This window comes from Lucilia sericata, unplaced genomic scaffold, assembly GCF_015586225.1.
Source record: "Lucilia sericata isolate MDLA Ls3-8-SP2 unplaced genomic scaffold, ASM1558622v1 Contig000135F_arrow, whole genome shotgun sequence".
NCBI lineage: Eukaryota > Metazoa > Arthropoda > Insecta > Diptera > Calliphoridae > Lucilia > Lucilia sericata.
This window is the reverse complement of record NW_023994167.1, coordinates 174,278-187,036: the sequence shown is the minus strand read 5'-3', so window position 1 is coordinate 187,036 and position 12,759 is coordinate 174,278. Positions and strand designations below refer to the sequence as shown.

At 29.1% G+C, this 12,759-nt stretch overlaps 3 protein-coding genes across 5 annotated transcripts; 1 reads left to right on the top strand and 2 right to left on the bottom strand.

Annotated features, from left to right (window-relative positions):
• Positions 1-799: 799 nt before the first annotated feature.
• Positions 800-2,517, bottom strand: LOC119601016 (zinc finger protein ZPR1). The gene has a single exon (XM_037951661.1). It carries the CDS (start codon positions 2,348-2,350, stop codon positions 941-943), a length of 1,410 nt encoding a protein of 469 aa, XP_037807589.1. The 5' UTR covers positions 2,351-2,517; the 3' UTR covers positions 800-940.
• A 912-nt stretch (positions 2,518-3,429) lies between these two features.
• On the top strand, positions 3,430-12,706 carry LOC119601017 (replication factor C subunit 5-like). Of its 3 annotated transcripts, none has more exons than XM_037951662.1 (6): positions 3,430-3,630; positions 3,689-3,753; positions 3,831-4,281; positions 4,359-4,573; positions 4,635-4,712; positions 4,772-5,081. In XM_037951662.1, exons 1-6 carry the CDS (start codon positions 3,590-3,592, stop codon positions 4,921-4,923), a joined length of 1,002 nt encoding a protein of 333 aa, XP_037807590.1. In that variant the 5' UTR covers positions 3,430-3,589; the 3' UTR covers positions 4,924-5,081. The 3 variants fall into 3 exon arrangements, with proteins under 3 accessions (XP_037807590.1, XP_037807592.1, XP_037807593.1); XM_037951664.1 differs by lacking the exons at positions 3,831-4,281; positions 4,359-4,573; positions 4,635-4,712; positions 4,772-5,081 and adding exons at positions 10,499-10,633; positions 10,805-10,910; positions 12,106-12,422; positions 12,486-12,706 and having other exon boundaries at positions 3,456-3,630; XM_037951665.1 differs by lacking the exons at positions 3,430-3,630; positions 3,689-3,753; positions 3,831-4,281; ... (1 more) ...; positions 4,635-4,712; positions 4,772-5,081 and adding exons at positions 10,256-10,391; positions 10,499-10,633; positions 10,805-10,910; positions 12,106-12,422; positions 12,486-12,706.
• Positions 5,217-6,184, bottom strand: LOC119601018 (glutathione S-transferase theta-1-like). Its single transcript, XM_037951666.1, has 3 exons — positions 6,017-6,184; positions 5,529-5,960; positions 5,217-5,471 (listed from the first exon to the last, which is right to left on the bottom strand). Exons 1-3 carry the CDS (start codon positions 6,135-6,137, stop codon positions 5,323-5,325), a joined length of 702 nt encoding a protein of 233 aa, XP_037807594.1. The 5' UTR covers positions 6,138-6,184; the 3' UTR covers positions 5,217-5,322.
• Positions 12,707-12,759: the final 53 nt, after the last annotated feature.

Sequence of the window (12,759 nt, the reverse complement as noted above, 5' to 3'; positions counted from 1 at the left end):
TTTTGGCGTAATGTCGTTCGCTTAAACCAACTCACCAATACTGTACCAATTTGTTTAACAATTGCGCCTTATAATAATAAATTCCCACTAACAGGACGACACATTAACATACATACATCCACACATCTATAATTCCACTATTTTTTCCATTTTATTTTATGTTTTTACGCATTCATATTTTTAAATTTCTTTCCAGGCTGTACAACAACATATTAAAATGTTATTCTTAACAGAGCTTTAAAGGATGAACACAAAGCTTTCATGTGTGAATGAATGCTTTTTAACTGTAAGTAAAAACAAAGCTTTCATGTGTGAATTAATGCTTTTTAACTGTAAGTTAACAATATTATTCATATTATGCTTGTACCTTTTCTGAAAATTTAAGACCGATTTTAATTTTCCATATAAAAATCAATATTTGATGGAATATGCAAACTATAAGAAACTGTATCAGCTTTTAGGTTTTTCATATAAAAATCGATTTTTGATGGAATATACAAGTGATCACAGCTTTGTATTATTTTCTCAATTGGAGCGTTATTTAAGAAACTACAGGCGATTTTGTTTTCATAAAAATCGATTTTTGATGGAATGTACATGTGATCACAGATTTACGTTATTCGCTCAATTGGAAAGCCAATTTTATATTTTTCATATAAAAATTAATGATGGAATACACAATTGATCACATATTTTAGTTTTCGTAAAAATATAATTTTAAGGGAAAATATTCGTGATCAGAGATTTTTGATATTTTCTTATAACTTTATAATTCAAACATAGTAAATTTTAATTAAATCAATTAAAAACTAAAATATATATTTTTTTCAAAAGTAGTTTTTAATAGTTAGTACTTTTTTTATTAATAATGGATTTATGTTAAACCAGCATTTAAATTCACTTTCAATAAAAAATAAAATTATTAATAAGTAAAATAAAATTATTCAGCAATCGATTCAAGTTGTTCATAGTTTTCAGTTTTGATATCATTTAAACCCAGTTCCTCATTTTGTTCATAACTTCGTTCGTATTTTGTAATTTTTAATTTATCATCAACTTCATCGTTGTCCGCGAGTGATTGTACATAACTGTTGCCAGCTGGATCATCCAATACAAGTGTGGCAACAAATTTTAAATTAATAATTTCTTCAAATTTCTCTACAAAACCTTGAAATCTTTGTTTTGAAGCTTCATCGGAAGAGTCGTGAAACATTACATCATTTCCAGCCAATTGATCTTTCATTGCAGTTAAAATGCCTTCGACGGTGGTAAAACGACCACCCAATGCTGAGGGTCCTACGGCACAATCCAATTCGGGTATTGTTAGACTGCAGGTTTCCGACTTTAGAACATCGCGGGTCAAGTCCTCATTACTTTCTATGCGAACTTCGAAACGAGTACCCTTTTCTTCAATACCGCCACCAGATTTAACTTCATTTGTTTTGTTACCGCAAACGTCACAAACAGTTGCCATAATTACCACATCCTTGAAGTGAGGAATGGTAGTCAATTTCATATTCGTTTCACAGGGAGAACGACATTCCGGACACAAGGTTTGAAATTGTAAAACTTCACCATGTAAATCTTCCAATGTCCAGGAACCTTCTGTTATGGGTTTTAACAAATGGTTTTCCTCTTTTTGTTGTGGTTCGGTGGGAACATCTTCTGGATCATAAAAACCCAATTGATGGTCTTGCTCTTTGGTACGTGTAAAGTGTGTGACCTTACAAAAATGATCTATAGCTGGGGCCAAAGGATTTTCGATAAAACTATTGCCACTGATGTCTTCCAAAATTAAAGTAAATGGTGCTTTAAGTTCCTTCAAAGCATTCAGACGTTCAATATAGGCATCAATAGAGGCAGCTGCTTCTGGATGTTCTATTCTGCGTTTATCTTGATCCTGATTCAAGCCACGTATTGTTCTATCGATAATGCCTTCGACAGTGGTGATTTCACCCTTTTGCGATTGTGCTGGAATTTCTAGTTCCACCTCGGGTATCTTTACTAAAGTATAATCAGATCTAACAACACGGCGATTTAGATCTTGAGCATCTTTAACCTCTAAGACCATGGTGACACCTTTTTTCTGTACCTCAGATGCCGATTGTATTTCATTGTTTTCATAACCACAAAATTCACATTTGAAAGACATCAAGACAACCTCCTTGAAGAAGGGAATTTTCGTCAACAACAAACGTGTGACTCCCGAACGAAAACAGCTCATACATGCCGACTCAATTTCTGTGGCCTCAGCAGGTGTATCATCTGCATCAATGTCCCGGAAAATCGGTTTCTTCTCCTCGACAGAATTTATTTCTTCACTAATTTTCTCCGTTGTTGAAGCTGACATATTGTTCGTATATTATTTTACTTTCTGGAATTTTCTATTATTTATTTCACTTGTTACTTTTAAAAATGTTTTCGCAATTGTCTTGTTCTACGCAGAAATGTTTTTTATATTACCTTTGCGATTAATATTATTTGCTGAGAGCAAATATAAACGTGTAATCGTGAATGGTTGTAAAAATATGTAGTAGCTATCATTAAACAGCTGTAAAACGGTAGTGTTATCGAAATATTTTAGACTGGGTAGAAATTTAATGTATTTTTAAAATTGTTTATAGTTTTTTTAATACAAATTTAATCAAATTTTGTAACATATCAAAATGATTTAATTATATTTTATTATATTGTATTTTATTGACTTCATTTTTATTATGTTTATACCTTACACCACTATAGTTGGGAGGGTATTATGCGTTTGTGCTGAAGTTTGTAGCACTCAAATATATTTTTTCTTTCTGAGTTGATCAAGGTCGACGCCTATTTTAAATGGTTTAAATCGGTCACTTATATACACTAATATCACGATAAAATTAAGTTTTGGATTAAAATAATGAGGCTATCCCGTCGTCCATTAAAGGATTGCAAAATAACTGTTTATTTCGGTAAATCGTTAGAAAATTTTAATTTTTCATTCATTATATACATTTTGAACAAATATGAAGATAGATCTTTTCGTTGTAATACAATAAAAAGCAGATTTAATATACATTTGTTAATGTTTCTTGTATCAAACGACTTAAGAAATAGCAAAGTATTAAAAACTCTCCAGAAAATATTTTTTTATTCTAAAATTACCTGTATATGGTTTAATACGAACTTAAATTTCAAACTATTCATCCGATTTCAAATCTATTTTGTAAATAATTAAACATTTTGACGGATTTTGGTTCAGCATGTCAAAAATAATAGATTTAGCTTTCAGAAATAAAATATTTTGAAGCTATATACATATATAAGTTAAAGAAATTCTTATAAAATGCCAAAAATTAACTTTCTTCTATGAAATTTATGTTACAAATGTGTGACATAACATTTTGTAAATATTTTTTTTGATATTAAAATACTCCCTTTAAAATGCAACCATAAATCTTAACAATAATATCAATCTGGTAGCACTTCAACATTTTGACAGCTAAAAAAATTGTGGCGCAAATTGCACAAAAATTTGTTTACATGCTAAAATAATTTCGCCGTGTGTAATAAAAGTGTTAACAAAATTGTAAAAATTTATAAATAAATAATAATGAGTGAAGAAAATGCAGCAAAAACAAGTCGCATGCCATGGTAAATTTATAAACATGAAGAAATTAACAATTAAACTAATTTGTGTTGTCTTTTACAGGGTGGAAAAATATCGTCCCTCAAAATTGGATGATTTAATATCCCATGAAGAAATTATATCAACCAGTAAGTTTTGTTTTTTATTTTTTTTTTTTTTGCAATTCTAGAAAATTTTTCCTAAAAATCTTCCCATAAATCTGTAGTTAATCGTTTTATCAACCAAAAACAATTGCCACATTTGTTGTTTTATGGTCCTCCTGGTACTGGTAAAACTAGTACCATATTGGCATGTGCCAAACAATTGTATACACCGGCCCAATTTAAATCCATGGTTTTGGAACTTAATGCTTCTGATGATAGAGGTATTGGTATTGTTAGAGGTCAAATTTTGAATTTTGCTTCTACTCGTACAATATTTAGTGGCACTTTTAAATTAATCATACTCGATGAAGCAGATGCCATGACAAATGATGCCCAAAATGCTCTTAGGCGTATTATTGAAAAGTACACGGAGAATGTACGTTTTTGTGTTATTTGCAATTATTTGAGTAAAATCATTCCTGCTGTGCAGTCCAGATGTACACGTTTTCGCTTCGCTCCTTTAGTGCCGGAACAAATACTTCCGCGTTTGGATAAAATTATTGAGTTGGAAGAGTAAGGAAATGCAAAATATTTTTCTATACTACTTAAATCTACTAAATTACTTTTCTTTTTGCTGTTGGCAAATCAAGTTTAAATGTTACCGAAGATGGCAAAAAGGCTTTAATGACTCTTTCTAAAGGTGATATGCGTAAGGTGTTAAATGTTTTACAAAGTACTAGCATGGCATTTGATGTTGTCAATGAGGATAATGTTTACACTTGTGTTGGTCATCCTTTGCGTAGTGATATTGAGAAAATATTGGAAACTCTTTTGTCCTGTAGACATTTCGAAGAGGCCTACAATGGTAATTTTTGGAATTTAGTCCACTATTTGAAAACATATTGAAAATTTTTGTTTTGCTTTAGAAATACATCGTATTAAATCGGTTAAAGGTTTGGCCTTGGATGATATTCTCACAGAATTGCATTTATTTGTTATGAGGCGTAAGTTTTGTTGTTTACTTTTCCGATTTTTATTATAAATATTGTGCCTACTTTTTTAGTGGAACTTCCTATGAGTGTTATGAATAAACTCATAATAAAAATGGCTTCTATAGAAGAACGTTTAGCCAAGGGTTGCACGGAAGGCCCTCAAACTACTGCTCTTATATCGGCCTTTTTCATACATCGTGATCAAGTAACTTTGGAAAGTTAATTGAACGTCTTTCTCTTATAAGTTTAGTCGTTAAGTTTATTTTTTAAAAATTCCTTTCTATTCTTTAATATACAAAAATCACTTATAAATGAAAAATATTGTCAGTGTTTATTTATTAAATTGTGGATTTGATTTATTAATAAAAATTTCAAAATACATATTTTGCAATTAATCTAATTTAGATGTTGAGCTAAGGATTAGTAAACATAGAGATTTTGACGATGAGTTTAACAATGTACAAGACTTTCAATATCGACTTCTAAATTGTTGGTTTTATAGCTATTACTTTAATTTTTAATATAAAATTATGTCCGACTTCAACAAATCCAAAGCCTTTTACGAAATTAGTCTAATAATCTACGGCTAATCTAGTTTTACAAATATTAAGTTCTTATTACTTTATTTATTATCTTTAGATTTTGTTTCCTTTTCAATAGTATAAACCACATGATGAGCTTTATCAAAATTCGGTTTCAATTCTCTGCGAACATTCTCAATCCATGTATAGATTTTAGGAAATTTTAATTTAATTTCATAACCTGTGCATCCTAAAAGTTAATGATATATTAAAAACTGTTTGAATATTAAAATACAAATATACTTACTTATTTGTTCAATTTCACAAGCACCAAAAACATCAGCTGCCGTAATAGAATTTCCCACCAAAAATGTATTATCTTTAAGCCATAAGTTTTCCATTAGTTCCAAATCTTTTTCCATTAATAAGCGATATTTTGCAATCTTGCCACTAGAAGCTGGAGCACCTATTAACTTTTCTTGAACCCAAACAAAACGAAAATATAAAGAACATGAAGTTCTTATAGTCGTATGCTGCCATTCTAAAAACTCATCTACTTGAGCCCTTAGCTCCAAGTCCAACGGATAGAAAGTTAGTGAAATTTTTTTACATTCGACCAAATATCTTAATATGGCAATGCTTTCAGCTAAATGCAATTCTTTATCGTTCACATAGTCAATTATGGCTGGCACTTTTTGAAAACGATTTACTTTTTTGTAATCATCATCCTGATGTTCGCCTGTAATTATAAATAAATTTTAGAATATTTTTTTATTTATTATTTAACTCAATAACCTTTTAGTAAATCCACTTGATTAGCTTCAAACTTGGTACCGCTTTCTCTAAGTAATATATACAAAGCTCTTGAGGGTTGCGATAAAAAGTCAAAGTAATATTTTAAACAGTTTTCATCCATGGTCTTGTCTGTTAAAATTTTAACTGAAAATAATTGACTTGATATTCTAAATCAATTGATTACCAATTTTGCTGTATACTGTTGGTGGTTTTTTGTTATTTATATTTTATTATGTACATATGTATTTAAATTTGATTATAAATACTTCTCTTTGATAAGATTTTTATTATTTGTTTTCTGCTCAATTGTTAATTTTCTCTTAATATGTTTTATTTTTCTTTATTATTTTTTGTTTGTGCTTTAAACTTTGTACAATAATTTGTTTATCTTTTTATACCCTACACCACTTTAGTGGGGAGGGTATATTGGATTTGTGCTGATGTTTGTAACATACAAAAATATTCGTCCTAGACCCACCTTAAAGTATACCAGTCGGCTTAGAATCGTTTTCTGAGTCGATTAAGCTATGTCCGTCCGTCCGTCTGGCTGGCTGTCCATGTAAACCTTGTGCGCAAGGTACAGGTCGCAATTTTCAAGATAATTGGATGAAATTTGGCATGCACGTTTTATTTGACCCAAGGACGAAGCCTATTGAAAATGGTTAAAATCGGTCCATTATTTCACCTAGCCCCCATAGAACAGAACCCCCCGAAAAGGGCTTCTGAGCTCATAATTATGTTAAATATACAGATATATCGATAAAATATGGCACAACTAAGTTTTATAGAAGTCTTGATGACCCAAATTTCATAAAGATCGGGCCCCATTCGACCCTAGCTCCCCTACAAAGTCCCCTTCAGAAAATTACTTGAATGTCCCAAATTAACTTATAAACACAAATATCGCGATGAAATTCAGCACAATAAAATATTATGTAAATATAAATATATTCACAAAATTTTATCGGTCTTGGTCCATATTTGCCCCTAGCCCCCATATAAAGCCTCTTTCAGAAAATTAGTTTTTCATCCATAAATTGCTTAAATGTATCGGAACAAGGGAATATTGAAAATAAATGCTTTACTATGAAAAATAAATCACATGGTCGGCCTCGTCCGACTATACTTTCTTACTTGTTTTAATTTCGAATTACTTTTTTTTGTGTAAATTTTAATAAAAGTTCTGTTATTATATTTTAATGTTACTTTTATTGCTTTACCTTTATAACCTTTAATTTGCTCTAGGCTTGAAATCTACCCAAATTTGTAATACAGTTAGTTATTAAGAAGAAGTTGTGCTACTTATTACGTTTGATAAGCTTAAATTTAAATTTATTATAAATTTTAGTTGAAAAAAATCAATTAAAATGATTAATATTATAAGTGATATATTGGGCTATGATGATGTTACATGTAAATATATTTTTTCTACTATAACACTGTAAGATAAAAAGAAAAAACATCGTTAGACATGAACCGGATGATTTACACCTCAAACCATTATTTTAATGGAGAAAAGCTAAGTTTTTAGCTTTTTATTTCGTGATCCTGTGTCCAATTTAAAGGGCATCAAAATTTAAAAAAAGTACATTTTTCAAAAAATATTTTAAAATACTTTTACTGCTCAAACAATGCCAAATTCGATATTAACAAAACAATAAGATTTGGGAAATATTTTGTATTATTTTCATTATACCCTACACCACTTTAGTGGGGAGGGTATATTGGATTTGTGCTGATGTTTGTAACATACAAAAATATTCGTCCTAGACCCACCTTAAAGTATACCAATCGGTTTAGAATCGTTTTCTGAGTCGATTAAGCCATGTCCGTCCGTCCGTCCGTCCGTCTGGCTGGCTGTCCATGTAAACCTTGTGCGCAAGGTACAGGTCGCAATTTTCAAGATAATTGGATGAAATTCGGCACGCACGTTTTATAAGGACGAAGCCTATTGAAAATGGTTAAGATCGGTCCATTATTTCACCTAGTCCCCATAGAACAGAACCCCCCGAAAAGGGCTTCTGAGCTCATAATTATGTTAAATATACAGATATATCGATAAAATACGGCACAACTAAGTTTTATAGAAGTCTTGATGACCCTGCCAAATTTCATAAAGATCGGGCCTCATTTGACCCTAGCTCCCATACAAAGTCCCCTTCAGAAAATTACTTGAATGTCCCAAATTAGCTTATAAACACAAATATCGCGATGAAATTCAGCACAATAAAATATTATGTCAATATAAATATATTCACAAAATTTTATCGAGCTTGGTCCATATTTGCCCCTAGCCCCCATATAAAGCCTCTTTCAGAAAATTAGTTTTTCATCCATAAATTGCTTAAATGTATCGGAACAAGGGAATATTGAAGATAAATGCTTTATTATGAAAAATAAATCACATTTAATATTCATAACTGGTGTAGGGTATCATATGGTCGGCCACGCCCGACTATAATTTCTTACTTGTTTTATACTGTCAAGATAAAAAGATATCAAAAATATCTTTAAATTTGTATCTTTTAATATCTATTGAGATTTTCAATATTATTTTTTCATTTCCATTTATATATGTACATATATTTTTTTAAATGTGCTCCTTTGAAACGAAATATAAAGCTAAGCGCAGTTCTGGTGCGTGTTTAACTTTGAGATTAGGACGGTGTAATACTAAAATAAAACCATTACAACTTTTAAACTCAATTTTTAATAAAATTTTTTTTAATTATTTAAATGTTAAATACGTCTTATACATAATATTAAGTTGATATGTAAATTTCGATTGGGGTCGGCTGAACCTATCTTTGTAGTTATACATTTCATTTTGTTTTTGAAAAACGCTTCGTCAATAAATTCGCAATGTACGATCTTAATGGTGATTATTAAAACAAAACGGAATGATCTGTTTTATTGAATGATGAAGAGATTCTTTCCAACATCGAACGTAAAATTACTGATATTTTATTCCCACAACTAACTCACACACAATTATTATTCAATTTTTAAATATTTTTAAAGTAAGATCATTAAGATTATTGTATTTAAGAAAGTTCTTATAAATTTTATCGGATTTAAATGATATTTAACGGGTTGAGAGAGATTTTATACATACATCACCTAAAATGCAAACGGCCCTATCTAACATTTTAAAAATATTACAAGAGAAACAAAAAACTAAACTGCAATGTTTGTTTTTTTATCAATGCGATTTATTGTTATTCCATAAACAAATTGTTTAATACCATTTGTTATGGTAGTTGACAATGGCATATAGAAAAATTGATAAATTGGACTTTTTAACTTTAATATTTAAATGTTCTGATTTTTGTTAATAAAATCGCAAATTTTGGTTCGAGGAGTCCAATTTTGTTGGTAAACATTTGTTTTGCTGCAATATATTAGACTCAACAATAAAATCGATTTTGAATTTTTGGTTAGTTAGGGCCGTTTGCGTTTCAGGTGATGATATATTCTTTTTAAACATACGAGTTGTCGACAAATTTAATGCGGATTAGAGCTAGCACTTCGAATTAGAAAAATTCGAATAAAAATCCTCTGTATTCATTGCTGTCTGTCGCAATAAAAGTAGTTTAAATTTAGTTTAAATTATTTTTAAATGTAAAAGATTAATTTATTTATAAAATTAATTTTAATAAATTTAGTTTTATTAATAAGCTTAATTAAAATAAGTCTTTTGTAAAACTGACTGATACACATCTGATGCGTACTATGAATTTTCACTTAAACATAAAGTAAATTCGACCTTTGATTCAAAAACAAACATATGATAACTACAAAATACAAAATCAAAAGAGAAACATTACTTAAGAGCGTAAATTTACAGAATAAAGATCTATAAACAACAAAACTCATTTACAGTAGAGTTTGGCTAAAGTACATGTTTAGATAAAACAAGTTAATAACATAAATTAATTTATATTATTAACAATATTTATTATTTTAAGAATTATTTGTTTTGAGAGTGTTTTTCAAGGTTTTGCTTCATCAAAGAAGATAAACGATTTATAAAATAAGTATAGAATTACTTTACAAAATGTAAGTACTTTATTAAAAACTGAAAGCAAAAATTCAATAAAAACTTTAAAACATTGTTATAATTTAGAATCTAAATTAAAAATCTAAATTTTATTTTTTATGTAAATGTTTCAATATGTGCTCTATAGCTATAGTTCACAATAGTTGAACTCAACTGTACATTAAAATACAAAGAGATTATTTTGTGATGTACATACATACATACATATATTGCAAAAAAAAAAAAAAAAAAAAAACAAAACAGAAATGAGCAAAAATACACCCGACTCACCTTTAGAGAAAACAAATGTTTAGTAGTACTCTTGTTTTAGTGAAGGTAAGATCATTTGTAAAGAAAGTTACACATTAAAAAACTAATTAATTTTAATTTACTAATATGTTATTAATAAGACATTAAATTTGTTTATAAATTCTTTATTTCAGTGGACTCTACAACACAGTGTAAAATGTCTTTGGCCTACTATTATGATTTAATGTCACAGCCCTCTAGGGCTTTGTATATAATTTTCAAAATGAGTGGAGTACAATTTGAGGATTGTCCAGTAGCGTTAAGAAATGGTAAGTAATTGTTATATTTTTGTAAATATTAATCTTATCATTTGTTTTATGGTAATATGTATGTACATATTTTTGATTAATATACTTACGTTTATACATATTCATAAATAAAATTGTTTATCTTAAGATGCATTTTTAGAATTTTTATTTTTATATTTTCTTATTTATTAGGTGAACATTTAACGGAGGATTACAAAACAAATATTAATCGCTTCCAAAAGGTGCCATGCATAATTGACGATGGTTTTAAATTAGCTGAAAGTATTGCAATTTTGAGGTAAGTGATAAAAAAGGAAATTTGTTCAAATTAGTATGAAAAAAACAACACATTCTTTGAATATTTTCTTCATTATAAAATCGTATTATTATCAGCTAAATTATTGTATAAACAGAATTTAAAATAGCCAAACAGTTTTTCAAAAAACTTCGAATAATATTAAAAATTGAACTTTAATCAATATATGAAGACAATTTTAACATATTTGTAGTTTTTTTAGGTCGTCAATTAATCCACTATAAATAAAATTTTCTTTATTTCTGCCAGCATTTCAATAATATTTAAAACTTTGTTAGCATGGTAGCATTCTTAGGTCGGTTTTCTTATTCACCCCTATTCTGCATTTCAATTCGAATCGAAATTTTCTCCTTTTGGCAACTTTGGTAGTCTGTATTTCGATTCGACTCTCCGCCACATAAAAACAACTTGGAAAAACGTAGCTTTGACCGTAATGCAGAATACACTCAATCGTAAAGCATTGAAACGAAATGGAATTGCTTCTCCTTTTTCTTACGATTCAGTTTTTTGTTGGAATACCTTTTTTCGATCGTAGCGTAACTGAATGCGTAAACGTAACCGAAATACAGAATATGGGTCGATTACTCTGTTAAATGTGACTTCGGAACAATTTTAGGCGGGCTCTTCATACTTAATTTTATGTTTCTAGGTTCAATATAATAGAAAATTCAAAAAGTACCTTTTGAAGAACGAAAACGTCCCCCTTTATGTGTTTTAACTTAATCCGGGCTCTACATGCTTAATTTCATGTTTCTACGTTCAATATTATAGAAAATTCAAAAAGTACCTTTTGTAGAACGAAAAACAAAAAGTTCCATTTTATGTGTTCTCAATTAATCCGGCTTCTTCATACTTAATTTCATGTTTCTAGGTTCAATATTATAGAAAATTCAAAAAGTACCTTTTGTAGTCATTACTCCGGATTCTTTATGCTAAATTTCATGTTTCCAGATCCAATATTAATATTCGAAAAGTACCTTATGAAGAACGAAAAAGTACCAAAAAGTTCCCTTTTATAGATGCTTAATTTCATGCTTCTAGACAATAATAACACACAGCTTTATTGGTAACGTCTTGTCCATTCTCTGTTTTGTTTCTTAAAAAAGAAGTAAACTAAGTAGAAAAACAAAATGTATACACCAATTTAACATTTAATTAATTTCCCTTTCCATTACAGATACCTTAGCTCAAAAGGTAAAATACCTGAATATCTATATCCCAAATATTTTGTGGAACAAGCACGTGTTGATGAATTTTTGGAATGGCAGCACATTACTTTGCGAGCAACTTGTTCTTTATATTTTCGCACTGTTTGGTTAGATCCTCTATTAACAGGAAAGAAGCCATCACAAGAAAAAATTGAAAATCTGAAAAGTTATATGGAAATCAATTTAGGTATTATCGAAAATATCTGGTTGGATAATTCAGATTTTTTGTGTGGTAAACATATGACAGCGGCCGACATATTTGCAGCTTGTGAAATTGAACAAACACGTAAGTTATTTGCATTTTATATTGTTAATAATACAAATTAATATAAATATGTTTATATTTTAGGTATGGCCGATTATGATGTTCGTATTAAACATCCTAAGATTAGAGCTTGGTTGAAGAGAGTTCGTGCAGCTTGCAATCCTCATTACGATCATGCTCATCAATTTGTGTATAAAATATCTGGAACAGCACCACATTCAAAATTGTAACATGTAGAAATGTTTTATGTCTTGTGTTTTATTATTATGCTTTTATAATTGTCTTTATATAAATATTTACCTTAATTTGTTTATGAAAGTTAATAAATTAAAAGAAATTATGTTTTATTATTAAAAAC

Bases quoted from the DNA above. Each gene is read 5' to 3' on its own strand.
- LOC119601016 (XM_037951661.1), bottom strand. From the start codon at position 2,350: ATGTCAGCTTCAACAACGGAGAAAATTAGTGAAGAAATAAATTCTGTC.
- LOC119601017 (XM_037951662.1), top strand. From the start codon at position 3,590: ATGAGTGAAGAAAATGCAGCAAAAACAAGTCGCATGCCATG. The intron at 4,282-4,358 runs GTAAGGAAATGC...TGGCAAATCAAG, and splicing joins AAAATTATTGAGTTGGAAGA to TTTAAATGTTACCGAAGATG. The intron at 4,713-4,771 runs GTAAGTTTTGTT...CTACTTTTTTAG, and splicing joins GCATTTATTTGTTATGAGGC to TGGAACTTCCTATGAGTGTT.
- LOC119601018 (XM_037951666.1), bottom strand. From the start codon at position 6,137: ATGGATGAAAACTGTTTAAAATATTACTTTGACTTTTTATCGCAACCC. The intron at 5,961-6,016 runs GTTATTGAGTTA...TTATAATTACAG, and splicing joins TCAAGTGGATTTACTAAAAG to GCGAACATCAGGATGATGAT. The intron at 5,472-5,528 runs GTAAGTATATTT...ATTAACTTTTAG, and splicing joins TTGTGAAATTGAACAAATAA to GATGCACAGGTTATGAAATT.